The sequence below is a fragment of the Pleurodeles waltl genome, chromosome 3_1 (genome assembly GCF_031143425.1).
Source record: "Pleurodeles waltl isolate 20211129_DDA chromosome 3_1, aPleWal1.hap1.20221129, whole genome shotgun sequence".
In the NCBI taxonomy this organism is placed as follows: domain Eukaryota; kingdom Metazoa; phylum Chordata; class Amphibia; order Caudata; family Salamandridae; genus Pleurodeles; species Pleurodeles waltl.
In genome coordinates, this window is record NC_090440.1 from 277,954,921 (window position 1) to 277,970,665 (window position 15,745).

Sequence of the window (15,745 nt, forward strand, 5' to 3'; positions counted from 1 at the left end):
TAACCTTAAACACTCCTTCAAATATCAGGAGAACCAGGACACCTCCAATATGAAAATTCAGTTTATTTCAGCACAAAATCCAACGCGTTTCGGCAACAGCCTTACTCATGGATACCACATAAATAAAGTGCTTCACATATATAACCCAAATTGGTCATAAAAATAAAAGACAGACAAATCCTAATACACCCACTAGAGAACACGTATTTGTGGTGGCCATCTTAAAGTGCACATTCAGTCTTAATACACTGTAATAAGTATTGAATAGTTTTTAAAATCACATCAATATCCCCCATAAGATTTTCAATATCAAAAGACTTATTCGGAATTATTTCTCATGATGTTACTCTCCAAACAATTAATAAAAAATATAATAGAGGAATATTTGATACAAAATTACAAATTTGTAAAATGACTCAATTGTTAAATAATTCGATTGTTAAATAATTCATTTCCTGACGTTTGAGTAAAATATCTATATATATTATCAGGTTAAAATCCAATATGTTTCATTTGAATATTTAATGCTCAAACCCATGTCTCAATTACTGCCATTGCATCTTGTACTGCCCAAGTGGAATGTGAAGTAATGTGTGAAAGATTTAGAAGTAGAGGTTATGGGGTCAAAGTTATCAACCAAGCTAGACGGAAAGTAGAGTCTTTGAATAGAGATGATGTTTTGTATAGGACGAATGAGAGTCGGGTGAAGCATAATGACTTAATCAGATTCATTACGACATACAGCAATCAGTCTCACAGAATACGTTCCATTCTCAGCAAAAGCTGGCATATTTTACAGACTGACTCCATTATAAACAACTGGATCGGTGATAATCCTCAAATAACCTTCAGGAGAAATAGATCTTTGAAGGACAATTTATGTCGCAATGATGTAACATTGAAGGGATATATGGAAAATACTAGAGTGGCAGGTTTTGCTTGTTGTATGAAATGCAAAGCTTGCAAAACCAGCAATAACTGCAGAACATTAAATGTTCCAGGGATGACAGACAGTTTCACAATTAGAGGTAACTTTAATTGCAACACAACTTATTGTGTTTATTGTCTGATATGTCCATGTGACACATTGGGTGTGGGGAGCACGATATACAGTGCAAAGAAAAGAGTTCTGGAACACAGACGAGCTATCAAGAACTATGACAAAAACTACCCGGTAGCGAGGCATTTCTTTAAGCAACATTTTGGCAATGAGAATTTGTTGAAATTTGTGGTCATTGATCAAGTGAAGGTTAACAAAAGGGGCGGCAATAGAGTAAGGATGCTACGTATTTTGGAGTCTAAATATATAATTGAGTTTGAGAAACTGGAACCTGTAGGGCTGAATTCGAGTGAAGAGCTGAGTATCCATCTAGAGTAATTGACATATTTTTAATTATGGTGGGGGTATGTGGTGATTTTTACTATAATAGCATTTTGGAGTGTTGGTGATATTTTAATGTATATTAAGATATGGAATTAGGTGCTGGGTTTTATTAAGTCTTTATTATGAATGAAGTTTGTGTGTCCACTCACTTGGGTTAAGAAGTCATGATGCACTAGTAGAACGAGGTCATTTATGCACAACATCGGAAATGATATGATATCCTCCAGGGCAGTTACTTGCAAATATATACTCCCACTTGGGAAGTACAAGATGCAATGGCAGTAATTGAGACATGGGTTTGAGCATTAAATATTTATATGAAATATTCATATGAAACATATTGGATTTTAACCTGATAATATATATAGATATTTTACTCAAACGTCAGGAAATGAATTATTTAACAATCGAATTATTTAACAATTGAGTCATTTTACAAATTTGTAATTTTGTATCAAATATTCATCTATTATATTTTTTATTAATTGTTTGGAGAGTAACATCATGAGAAATAATTCCGAATAAGTCTTTTGATATTGAAAATCTTATGGGGGATATTGATGTGATTTTAAAAACTATTCAATACTTATTACAGTGTATTAAGACTGAATGTGCACTTTAAGATGGCCACCACAAATACGTGTTCTCTAGTGGGTGTATTAGGATTTGTCTGTCTTTTATTTTTATGACCAATTTGGGTTATATATGTGAAGCACTTTATTTATGTGGTATCCATGAGTAAGGCTGTTGCCGAAACGCGTTGGATTTTGTGCTGAAATAAATTGAATTTTCATATTGGAGGTGTCCTGTTTCTCCTGATATTTGAAGGAGTGTTTAAGGTTATATTAGGGTCTCTCGGAACCCATCCAGGACCGCTGTGTGGAGCACCTGCATTCCGGGACTTGGTTACGAATATATATATATATATATATATATATATATGGGAAAAGTCATTTTTAAGGTCTAGGGTTGGTAAGGGTGATTTTAAGGTTTACGGTTTAGGTTAGGTATGGACTTTTGGATAGAAAGGGAAGTTTTAGGCTTTAGGGTGGGTATGGGTTTTTGGGTGACAAGGGTAATTTTAGTATTTAGAGTGGTTATGGACTTTTGTGGTGCAAGATAATTTTTAGGGTTTAGGGTGGGCATCAGTTCTTGGGTGGCAAGGGTAATTTTATGGTTTAGGCTGGGCATTGTTTTTTGGGTGGGAAGTTTTTTTTAGGGTTTAGGGTGGGTATATGTTTTTAGTTGGCAAGGGTAAATCCAGGGTTTATGGTGGGTATGGGTTTTTGGATATATTTATATTTATGATACTAAACTGCAAAATACTCACATTTCCATTGTAAAGTCATGTGCAGTAAAGGCATATACGTGGATACGTGTTACAAAAAAGTTGTAAAGACATTTGTTGTAAAGATGCATTTGTTGTAATTGAGTCGTTGAAAAGGATATGTGTGGTTACAGCCTTGTTGTAAAGGCTGTTTCCCTTCTTGTATTAGTTTATGTGATTCTAGTGGAGCCATCTACTCAAGTGTTAAATAACTCGTATCTAACAGCTATGAGAAACTATTTGAAGTCTGTTTGATGCAAGAATGTTCAGTATTTATATTCTTCCTCTTAATAAAAGTCTTCTTGTTAATAAAATAATTGTTGGCAAAAGTAGTACAGTAACACTATTATTGACTTGCATGATATTATGTCTGTTTTTCAGTTTCTACCACAGAGGTCGCAGTCCAGCAACCCTGACTGCATGACTCCTCATGGAACTATTCTTCATCAGACCTTGGATTTTGATGAGTTTATTCCTCCAATACCACCTCCGCCGTACTATCCTCCAGAGTACACATGCACACCATTAATTGAGGCCCAGAGGTGAATATAATTTTGTGTTATTTGTAATGTATGGAGGATTCTAGCCTTAGTGTATAGATGATATCTACCTGTCTTATAAATAAGATTTTAAATGCAAAGCGTTAAAAGGAAATTAAAAACATGCATTCCAAAATGTGTTTTGCTTTTATAGTACCTTGACATTATTGGGTATGTTTAACAAGACAAATAAATACAGAAAATAAAGTGCAATCTGGGCCAGTGTAACGTTTTGCTGACAGGGTTCTTAGTGTACAGTTTTTTTTTTTTTCACAGACCGAGGAAGATTAATTGGTAGACGCCTGCCTCAAGGACGGGCTTGCTTGTGAGGTGTGCTAATTAACTGTCTAAGAGCAGCACTGCCATTGTAAAAGTGTTTTTAGCACTGCAGAAAAAACAGGAAATGCCATAAGTGATGTAATACACGAGGTACAAGGCAGTGCTTGATGGCAGGGAAAGTTATAGTGCATTAAAATATAGCAGGCATATTTAAGTGGTTTCTAGATTTTGTAATGCTATCCCACATATCTTTTCATCACTTAACAATAAAGCCATTTTGACCATTGTGTTGTTTCATATGATTCCTACAATTTTTAACATAAATGAAGGTCTTAGTACCTAACCTAACAAATTTTCAATGCTTTTTTAGATCTTTCTCATCAGTAAAACATTCCAACATGCAAACTGAAACATACTTTAAACACAAGCAGCAGTCTGTCAGTTACCTTTATAGTAAGCAACTGCAGCAAAATATATGTCCTTACAAAGCACGTCATTACCACGCAGTCTCTACCACAGAGGTGCCTTTACCACACACAGTGGACCTCATTACGACTTTGGCTGTCTTTTTTCGAAGCTGCTGCAGGCAACAGACCGCCAATGCTGGCGGTCTGTTGCCCGCCATATTAGGAGACTTTGTAGGAAATCTGCCCATTTCTAGGCAGACGTCCGACTCCAAAGAGGCGGTGGCATCACCAGCACCGCCACGGCAGCAAGACGCCGCCTGCTGTATTACAAGCTGTAATACGGCTTGGCGGAGACCTGCTGGCATGGTGGTCCCGGCGGATCATGACCACCAGGACCCATACCCTCACTCACGACCTCCTCGATGGAGAAGGTAAGTGGTTGTCCAAAAGGGGGGGGAGGGTGTCTGTGTGTGTGGGTGCATGTGTGCATGTATGCAGAGGTGTAGTGTGAGTGCATGCAAGCGGGGGGTGAATGAGTGCGTGTATGTGATTGAATGTGAATGTTTGTGTGCGTGTATGTGTGCATGAATGGGGGTGATTGTCTGCATGTATGCGAGGGAGTGGGGGTGTCCATGTGGATGTATGTGGATGCCGAGGGGTGTGTATGTGAATGCATGCATGTGTGGAAGGGGGTGGGGGTGTTTGGAAGTGTGTGCATGTGTGGAGGTGCGTGTGCTGGCGACAAGAATGGGCATTCCTGTTGCTGGGTGAGTGACTGCCAGGGTTTTCGTGGTGGGGTGACTACCACGGAAAGCCTGGCAGTCTGCAGCCTCGTAATCTGGCAGGCATGCTGAGGCCTGCCGCCGGTTGGAGGTGCACACCACTGGCCGCGTCGTTGCGCCTGCACTGGCGGGCCAGGAGGCGCTTTGGAGGTTTGGCATCTGCTAAGCCCCACAACTCGTGATGTGGTGGTCTTTACCGTCAGGTACGCGGTGGAAAGACAGCCAGCCTTGTAATGTGGGCGAGTGTAAGGTAATTATACCTCCAAACCTTATAATAATAAATACATGTATGTATGTGTGTATAAGCATAGATATATATTTTTAATTTATTCTTAATTATTTTCTTTTTTAGGAGGGCAACCTGCCCAAACCTCTCTTGTTTTTAGTTTGCTCCTAATCTCCCTTGACCACTGCCCACTTCTAAACCCTAATAGTGCCCTTACTACCCTTTTCCACCACCTACCCTTAAACTCTAAAATTACTGTCATCTCCCTTTACCACTGCCCACCCCATAAACCTAAAATTAAACTAACCTGCCTTTACCACTGCCCACCATATAACCCTAAAATGAATTTTACCTGTCTTTAACACTCAGATTAGGCCTAACATCCTTGGTGTGGTTTTCCCCAAAACATTTTGCTGTCTCCCCTCCTGTTTCTGGAATCCGTTTTTGCTGACATTATGACTATGCACCATTTAACACTGCTAACCAGTGTTAAAGTGCTTGGGCTATCTCACCTAAAAACTTGGTAAATCTGACTTAAACCTGATAGGCACATTTAATTAATTTATAAGTCCTTGCTGTATGGGACTAAATGGTGCCCACGGCCTGTAAAGTAAATGTTACTAGGGATTCAGCAGCACTCATTGTGCCACCCACTGAAGTAACACCTTAAAATAGTAATTCCTTTTTACTCTGCTGTTTTACCTGGTAAAATAAGCCTTTTTGCCAGGCCTAACGCATCCTTTTAATACAGATAAATCACCCCAAGGGAAGGCCCTTAAGGCCAATAGTGCAGGGTGCATTGTATTTAAAAAGTAGGGCATGTGGGTTTATGTTTTGCATGAACCTGTAACGAAAGTCCTATCTCTCCCATTGGATAACATTAGTTTATCTTCTGACATTTAATAAGTAATAATATTTGATTGGGAGCAGGTAGAAATATCATGTTTGGACTCAAAAGAGTTGTAATTTAAAATCCTCTACAATGGTAAAATTAGATTTTAAGACACATTCTGAAAATGCCACTTTTAGAAAGTTTGATGCCTGGGGCCAGCGACCTTGGTCACATGACTGTTAATAGCTCTGTCTTTGGCCTTTGTGTATTCCTCTTGGATAGCGGGGCAAATAAGGCTGGATGTAGGCATGTAGGGCCATCCTGCCTGGATTGCTGGCGGTGGAGTGTTTTCCCACCCCTTTTACACTTTAAAGGAGCTTGCATCCAGCACACAAAAAGGAGCCAGACACCAAAATTTTGTCACCATGACGTTTTGGAACCTTGAGCGAAGATTGGAAGAACTTTCAAGAACCAGATGTGGTAGTGGTATAGGGAAGTCCCCACTTCAAAAGCCTGCACCAGCTATTAATGTTGGACCATCAGAACACCTCTGCAGTACACTCATGGACTTCAGAATGACTGCTTGGACCCACAGCAGACACTCCTGTTGCTACCAGAGGACTGCCCTGCTGCTACCAGGTAGCTTCCCTGCTACTTGAAGGCCTGCCTTGCTGTTTGAAGGAGAATTGTAATATCTCCTGGAGCCCAGGACCATCAGAATTGACTACAAGGGCTAGTTGGCAAGCCTCCAGTGTGAGCTACAGCTACATAACCAGCTCCAGAGACCTCGGACTATCCACCTCTGTTCTGCTGGATGAGTCCTAACTACCCAAGTGGTGCGGCCTAGGCCCTAAACTGTTGGAAGTGGTGTTAGTATTGCTGCTCAGACCTAACCCTAAAACTCAGGACTTTTGGGAATTTTTCACCACAAATTACCCTGAGAACTGACAGAAGACCAGCTAATGTGCCAGATGTGCAATGCCGGTCAGCCTGAGTTTGTGGTGCTTCAGATACATTCTTCTCCGCAGCAGCAAATCCTGTTGAGCTCCTCTCAGCTACGGTATCCGGACTCATGGAGCCCACTTCAGATACAACCTGCAGCTTTGATCCACTGAAGGTTTTTGATTTCCAAAAAGTTGTTTAAGTCTAAAGGTGAAAGTCTCAAATGGGCTTAACAGCAACCGAGCCACCACCGATGAGGGCAACCTCAGGCTGGAAACACAGATTTTCCTACTTGAAGCTTTTTCCAGGCATCATTGACAGTTATAAGGGGACCTCATCCAGTAGCTCCCCGGCGACAATTACCCTGCTTAACTCTATCTTCCCAAGAACTTTTCTTCAGAATTTGTTTTCAATCCGAATGTAAGCCAAGACCGGGCCCAGTCTCCTTTGTGTACCTGACCCACGTAGCATTGCAGTCAGCTTAATTTTTGACTTTGCCCCGGTCTTGCGTGACCAGATACCCACGGTTGGTGCTTTCTTCTTTTAGGCACTATTTGGCATTTAAATGTTAAAAAATCATATCACTGACGATTTAATTTATTTTGTTGTACTTTCATTCAGCAAAATGTACTCTGTTTCTAAATTGCTTTGGGAGTTATTTCTTGTGTTGTGTTTTAACTTTTTTACTGCTTGTATGCTGCATAAATACTTTGCATATTCCCTCTAAGTTAAGCCTGACTGCCTTTGTGCCAAGCTACCACAGGGTTAAGCACATGTTAATTTAGTAACATTTGTGGTTCAATCTGACAAGGATTCTGGTTGTTGCCTGAATGTGGGCCAACCCCCATCAACCAATAACCACATTTCTTACAACTACCCAGCCCTAACCCTAAAATTACCCTTTCCTCTTTTTAAGACCACAAATCCTTAAAGCCCCAAATTACCCTACCATTCCTTCACTACTACCCAACCATTAGCCCTAAGATTACACTGACCTGCCATTACCACTACCCACACCAAAACCCTAAGAATTTTTTTTACCGGAATATTAAAAAACTTCATTGTAAAGGCTGTTTCCCGTGCAGCATCACCACAGAATTCTAATGAACAACTAGAGCATTAAGGTGCTGATTCAAGAGCCACTAGCGCCTCGTTGCACCACATTAGTGTAATTTTGTTTACACTAATGTGGCCCAACAAAGCCAAAATTGCTGCACCAAATTTATAAAGGGGGTTCCTCTACGAGCCCTGTAGAAGGGCTGGTGGCTCACAGTACCCATACTCTGTCCTTTATATGTTTTTTGTAGACAAACGCAGGACATGGACCGAGTCCGTGAGTATTGAATTGACCAATGCAAAATTTCCCATGATTTTGAGGCCAGCCAATTAGATGGCTTAGTACTGTATTATCAAGACAGTGACAGGAAAAAAGCCTCTTGGCCAATCAGGTCCCTCTATTTTCTTGTCCTGCAGGACCAACTGTCAATATATCACAAACCTTTGACGTTTCGATTCATCCCCAAACGTTTTACTTTCACCCTCCTGTTGTCTGAATCGGGTTTTGTTAGCTTTTAGGAGTCTATGTACTTTACCACTGCTAATAAGTGCTAAAGTTCTTGTGCACACTCCTGAAAACATGGTAGAATTGGCCTATACCTAATTGGCATATTTAATTCACTTCTCCATCCTCAATAAAGTGGCACTGCTTGTACCCAGGGCCTCTCAATTAAATGTTACTAGCGGGCCTGCAACACATATTGTTCCACCCACTAAAGTAGCCCTTTAAATATATCTGAAGACTGCCATTGCAGCCTTTGTGTGCAGTTTTAAGCTGCCATTTTGACCTGCCAACTACATCTTTTGCCAAGTTACATACATATAATACAGATAAGTCACCACTAGGGTAGGCCCTGGAGAGCCAAAAGGGCAGGATGCAGTGTATTTAAAAAGTGGGACATGTACTTTTAAGTTTTCCATGTCCTGGTAGCGCAAAACTGTTAAATTAGTTTTTCTCTACTGCAAGGTCTACCTCTTTCATAGGATAAATTGGAGTTACCCTATTACATTTAATACACTGTAACTTTCAATGAAGAACACATAGCCACTTCATGTTTGGTATCTATGGAATTGTAATAAAATCCTTTCTGATGGTAAAGTTGTATTTTAAATTGCAACTTTGAAAATGCCACTTTTAAAAAGTACCATAATAGACATGTGGAACTCATTTTGATAACTAGTTCAATATAGATGAATATTACAATTTAGTGTTCTAGTCCAAGCATGGACCAATTCTATATTTAAATAAATCCACATACAGCATAATATACAATGGATGTCAATTTTATATGATCATCAAGTTTATACAAGAAATTAGAGCAGCAACAACAACAACACTGATTCATCATGTATACACACACAGGTAACCTACTTCAGTCCTACTAACTCCTCATTTAGGGGATTCAAGGAGGGCACCAACCACCTGACTATATAATACAAACAACAGTTAATAATTAATCAGTCCTGTCTGATGCCACACAGGCAATCAGAATCCTTCATGAAATATTCCAGCAGAAATGTGATGAGTTTCATCATGGAGATCTATGATCAACGTTTCAGTCTCCCGCAGCTCAAACAGTCCCTGAGACCATCCTCAGCACAATCTGTCATGAAGGGATTAGTTACAACAATTGTTGCTCTACAACATAATAATTACCCTATATTAATAAACCTATTTGTATATGTAAAAACAAACCAAAACCCAAAACAAGCCATACATAAATGTGGATCACCCACTCACAATATACACCACATGCAGTCACCTGTGAATGGAATTAAAGCCATCTCATGCAAATGTGAGCTGAACCGTACACTCATGCCTACAATGAGACCTCACCTATATCAGAAGGAGTGGCCAATCTTACCACTAATACCAATGCCAGTGTTACAGAATAGAGAAGCCTCCACCTCAGCTCCATAATATTTAGATATACCACAATACAAAATCACTGTGAGGACCATGTGGGGGAGTGCTTACCCCTGTTTCTGGCACACTGTATCAGGACACTATTAACTAAACAAAAAAAGGATAAAACTCAACCACTAAATCTAACACACTGCCAACAATTACTGAAAATAGAGACAACTTAAACTTACTTCATCCAACTTCCCATTGTGGTCCAAAGATCCGCTCAGCTCAATATAATATGCCTCATACTTCCACCCACAGTGAGGAACTCATGGGGAATCCCTAATACTGCTTCTACAACAAGGTATCCTAACTGTGTTAACTAAACAAGAATGGACATCCTTGTAAAGATAAGCAACCCAATCTGCCATTATACCTAAAAACACTGCAATAAATAGACAACATAAACTTCCTTCATCCCGGTTACAAGTGAGGTACACAGATCCGCTCTGTTTGGCAAGTCCTGACAGCTGCAAACATGCGGGCAGCCAAAGCCACTCTTTATATATCCTCCTCAGTTGACAACTCCAAGGGTCACATGCTTCAAGTGAAAACCATGGCAGCCATCTTGGAGTGGAGAACATGCATTTTTTCTGCCTATTTAATGGCCTTAGCCATTTATTGACTGCAGTCTGTCACTGGGACACATGACTGGGTGTAGTTGGCAGTTGAGCTTTGTGTTTTTTTATAGACAGCTACACAATAGAACATTAATTTGTGCCTGGATGGGCCATCACAGGCAGACAGGGAAGGTGGAGCTGGGCTCTGCCCTACTTACACCTGCATATGCTGTTTCCTGCATCCACAGAAAGGGCTGCATGCCCATGCACTTAGCCTGGAGCTAGGACGGGGGAGGCAGGAAACCTGTGCACTTCAAAGAAGCTTCTTCCACTTCAAAGGTGGCACCTGGTATAACTATTGAACTTCAGACACCAATTCTTCTGGACCTGTGGTAACTCTGCCAGGAAGGACTGCTGTGCTGCTGGAAGGACTGTCACTGTGCTGGACTACTGCCTTGCTGGATTGCTGCCCTGTTACCCTTCTGCCTGAGTCATTGATTTGAACCTACACCCAAACCCAAGACTCCCAGAATGACTCGAAGGGCTAGTCTGCTGGCCATCTTTTCAGAGCCACAGGGACAAAGTAGGCTCCAGCCACCTGAACAAGCACCCAGATCCAGGTAGAGCAAGACTCTTACACCCAAGTGCTGCCAATCAGGTCCTGGACCCTTGCTGGGACCTCAGAGAGGATAAATCGAAATTGTTTGTGACCACGAACAAGGCTGTTGACATCAAAACCTTGTCACTCACAGAGCCTGCAAAGGTGAGGTTCCCTCAATTTGACTTTTAGCACTGAAGCATCAACCGCTTGCAGGAAGCACTGCTGTGAAGCTATGACCCACCAGCTTGGTACAACAACAGGATCTTCACACTATAGAAATGCCTGTCCTGGATGTCAGGCCTGGTCTTTGTTCTACATCAATGACCGTACAAGACTCTTCTCTGCTCCTCATAGCTCCCTCAGTCTCAAATAGGACTCTTTGCACTTGGCTGGCAAGGTAACATTTCGGGGGGGCTAACCTGGTCCAGGTGCCCGACCCGCACCCCATCGCGGTTAGCTTGAACATGTGACTTTCTCCCCATCTCGCACAACCAGATAGCTTCAAGTGGAGCTTGGCTATTTTCACTCAAATCTTTAAAATTGTATACCTCTGTTTCCACTGACTGGATTTTAGTTTTTTTGCTCTCTATTTTTTTTTTTTTTTTTTCAATGTTTATAATTGGCAACAGGAATGTCACAGCCAATGCTCTCAATCGTGCTGGCAAGAGTTTTGTCTGCCCTGGTGAAACACATGTGCAGCTACATAGCTTTCCCCCACGTGGAAGATCTGGCCATTGTGAAGGCCGGATTCTATGCAATGGGACATATACCCAATATTGTTGGGGCCATTGATGGGACACATATTACATTAGTACCCCTGCCAGAATGAACAGGTGTTCAGGAATCAGAAGAATTTCCACTCACTGAATGTGCAAATGGTGTGGCTGACGGACCAGTACATCTCCGTCAATACTAAGTATCCTGGGTCGGTGCATGATGCCTTTGTTCTGAGGAATAGCAGTATCCCAAATGTGATGGCCTAACTACAGAGGCACAGGGTGTGGCTAACAGGTGAGCCACGGTCCCCACCCACTGTATGTTAGTGTATGCCTTCAGGTGTCATCCCAAAATCATTGTGTGAGGCTAAATGTTTTTCCTCAATGCTTCAATACAGAGGTGACTCTGGCTACCGAAACCTATCGTGGCTTCTGACCCCTGTGAGGAATGCCAGGACAGGGGCTAAAGAACGTTATAATGAGGCACATGGGTGAACCAGAAGGATCATCAAGAGGACCTTCAGGCTCCTAAAGACTAGGTTCAGGTGCCTCCATCTGACAGGTGCTACGCACCCAGGACGGTCTGCCAGATAGTGGTGGCATGCTGCATGTTATACAACCTGGCCCTAAGACGGCATGTAACCTTTCTGCAAGAGGAGGAGACTGGAGATGCACCTGTGGCAGCAGTGGACCCTGAGGAGAGTGAAGATGAGGAGGCTGAGGATGAGGACAACATAACATCAGTTATCCCTCAATATTTCCAATGGCACACCGGTGAGACAGTGCAGCTGACCATTCCTCTGACTATTGATGTTTTCTGTGTGGCTGTAGCATGATGGCATTAACTTCCATTGCATCTCAACTTACTGTCAACTATGGTTTGTCATTTTACAGATGTTGGTGAGATAACAACTGTGTACTGTTGTGATGACTACAGACAGCTACAGGTCTTTATTTCTATGCTCTCACAGTGTTCAGATCATTTGCACTAGATGTGACTGTTTCCATAAATGCACATTTTCAACACATAAAATACTAGTAGTCGAGTTGTGTTCAAGGGTGTTTATTGTAGTGCTATGAATTTGAGGGAAGAGTGCAAGGGAATGGGGTGATGATGGAGGGAAGTCCAGGATATTGTTCCAGTCTGTAGCACAGGTCCAGTGTCCAAGGGGCCACAGCAAGGGGAGCAAAGGCAGTTCAAAGTGGACAAGGTGATTGTCTGGAACACAAGGGGGACAATCAGGAGAGTCTCATTTCCTGGCGGTGGTCTTGGTAAGTGTCTCTGGCTTCTGTCAGGCTCATAGGGAATGTTTGTGGGGTGGTTCACCTTCTGCAGGGGGAATGGTGCTGATGGCCTGTGGGTCCTGTGGTGGGGCCTCCTGCCCACTAGCTGCAGCGGAAGTAGAAGGCTGGTCAATCGACTGGCTAGTGGTAGGGGCCCTCTGCTGTGCTGTTGCCTCCCTCATGATGTTGGCCATGTCTGCCAGCACCCCTGCTATGGAGATCAAGTTGGTGTTAATGGCCTGCAAGTCCTCCCTGATCCTGGTATACTGTTCTCCTGCAGCTGCCTGTTCTCCTGCACGTTGTCAAGGATCTGGCCCATCGTGTCCTGGGAATGTTTGTAGGCTCCCAGGATCTCGCTGAGTGCCTCCTGGAGAGTCGGTTCCCCTGGCCTGTCCTCCACCTGATGCACAGCGGTCCTCCCAGTGTCCCTGTTGGCCTGTGCCTCTGTCCCCTGAACGGTGTGCCCATTGCCACTGACCCCAGGTCCCTGATTGTCTTGGGGTTGAGGTGTGGACTGGGGTCCCTGTACAGGTGGGCACACTGCTGATTGACATGACCTGAGGCTCTGTGGTGGACTGTGAGTGGGCATGAGTGACCGACTGTCCAGTGGTCCCAGATGGGCCAGGTTGTTGGTCCAGATCCTGAAGTCCAGAGTTACTGTCATCAGTGGGGGCATCTTCTGAGTGGCACCTCCTCTCCGCAGACATTGGCTGGGGCACCTGTGGGGATGTAAGTGATGTATTATGCTTCATGCCTGTGACATATTTTACATCCCTGGCTTCCCCTCTATCGTTGTTGTTGCCCTGCCACCTTTGTTTGTGTATGGTGATGTATTGTGTGATTATTAGTTTCCGTATGCTGTGCATGCTTTGGTGATGGGTGTCCATGCAGGGCTGGGAGGGCTGTCCATGCATTGGTATGGCATGCATAGCTTGACATTGGGGTTAGTCATCTGCATTAGTGCAGTGTGTGGGGTAGAGTGGAGTGAGGGTAGTGAGGGTGAGGGGGTGTGATGGCATGCAGGTATGGGGGAGATAAGTGGTAATGTTGACTTACCACTGTCCAGTCCTCCGACTACTCCAGCGAGTCCCTCAGGATGCAGTAATGCCAAGACTTGCTCCTCCCATGCTGTGAGCTGTGGGGGCGGAGATGGGGGTCCTCTGTATGGCAAGCTGGTGCCTTGCTGCCACGGAATGTACCTTCCCCCGTAGGTCGTTCCACCTCTTCCTGATGTCATCCCTTGTTCTTGGATGCTGTCCCACATCGTTCACCCTGTCCACAATTCTCCGCCATAGCTCCATCTTCCTGGCAATAGATATCTGCTGTACCTGTGCTCCAAACAGCTGTGGCTCTACCCTGACTATTTCCTCCACCATGACCCTTCACTCCTCATCAGTGAAACAGGGGTGCCTTTGTGGGGACATGGGTGCTGTATGGTGTGTCTTGGTGAGAGTGTGTTGAGTAATGTGGTGGGGTGTGTGATGTGGGGTGCGTGAGGGATGTATGGGTGTATGTGGTGTGTGTGTCTAGTTGTCTCTGTGCTGTTCGTGTCAAATCCCTGGCAGTAAATGTTATTTGTAAAGGGTTGTGGGTAATATGGGTGTGTGTTTTATAGTGCTGTGGGTGGGTGGGTGTGGTGTGTTTGAGTGTTAGGTGTGTGTTTTTAGTATTGGCCAAGGTGGTATTGTTTTATATGTGGGTGTCCATTCTGAGCGCGGCGATATGTACTACCAATGGTTTACTGCCAATGAATGTCCGCCATGATGATTCGTGGGTCATAATGTGGTGGGCGTTGTTCTGTTGGCGTAACGGTATGGTTGTTGATACCACCACTTTAGCACTGACCTATGGGCTGGCAGATTTGTGTATGTGGCACTATTCTGTTGGATTGGTGTGTGTGTGTGTGATAATATGGCGAACGACTCTCATTACCCTAATGAACCTGCTAGACTTGAGTGGCAGCATTTCCTGAATTGTGAGGAACTGAGTCCAATCCCACACTTTATAACAACTGTTAGCCTAATCCGTTTCTAGCATCTAGCAGCGCCTCATCCCTACCCAAGAGCAGGGATGATTTGTGGCAACCTGGCACATAACAAGATGACTTCTCCAGGAAATCGTGGAAAATCAGATCTCATCCTTTTCTCTCACACATGCAAAGACAAACAGAGGCAGGAAATGGTTCAATAATCAATGAATCAGCTGTGTCTTAAATAAAATGGCAGGAAATGCAATAATTAGAATGAGGAAACATAATAGAAGCAAAAAGGTGATGAGAAAAGTGAAACACAGGAAAAGTCCCACCATACTGCCACTATGTATAATATATGTGAATATTTCTACCTATGCTATGTTAGAGCACAGCATGATAAGCACTAATCCGCCTTTCAGGATTCCCCCCTGGGAAGACACCATCCCCCAAACCTGAGCAGGGAAGCCTGTTCTCTATAGAGACGCCATCCCCATGTAGGCGAGGGAACCGGTAGTCTCAGCAAGCAAAGTCAATCAGTATGCGGTTGTGGTCACCTGGCTGAAATCTCCCTTCAATGTGCATGGGACAGAGAATAAAACAGCTGATGTTCTGAAACAATGTCCCCATGTAAGGATGTGTGTGTTTCTGTGAATGTTAGAGACACGGTGTAGCACTTGTGCTGGCAACTCTATCTCACTGTAGCCTTGAGGCAAGCACAAAGTGAAAAGAATGTCTTGCTAAGAAATGCAACGCTTTCCTAGGTGAAAGAACAACTAGATAAAGAAAAGAAAATAACACCATGAATTTGGCTGATTAAGAAATAATAAAATCAAGCAGAATAAAAATGTTACTAGGCTAAAGTGCAGAAGTAGTAGGCCTAGTTGCAAAAATAACATGCCCAGAGACATCACTAAAATGGCTATATAACA

At 43.0% G+C, this 15,745-nt stretch overlaps 1 protein-coding gene across 1 annotated transcript in view; it reads left to right on the forward strand.

Annotated features, from left to right (window-relative positions):
* Positions 1–15,745, forward strand: part of ENTREP2 (endosomal transmembrane epsin interactor 2) — a 1,414,698-nt gene that overhangs the window by 1,010,329 nt on the left and 388,624 nt on the right. The window contains exon 6 of the mRNA XM_069222382.1: positions 3,093–3,253. Coding sequence (XP_069078483.1) covers positions 3,093–3,253 — 161 coding nt within the window. The remainder of the gene's footprint in view (positions 1–3,092; positions 3,254–15,745) is intronic.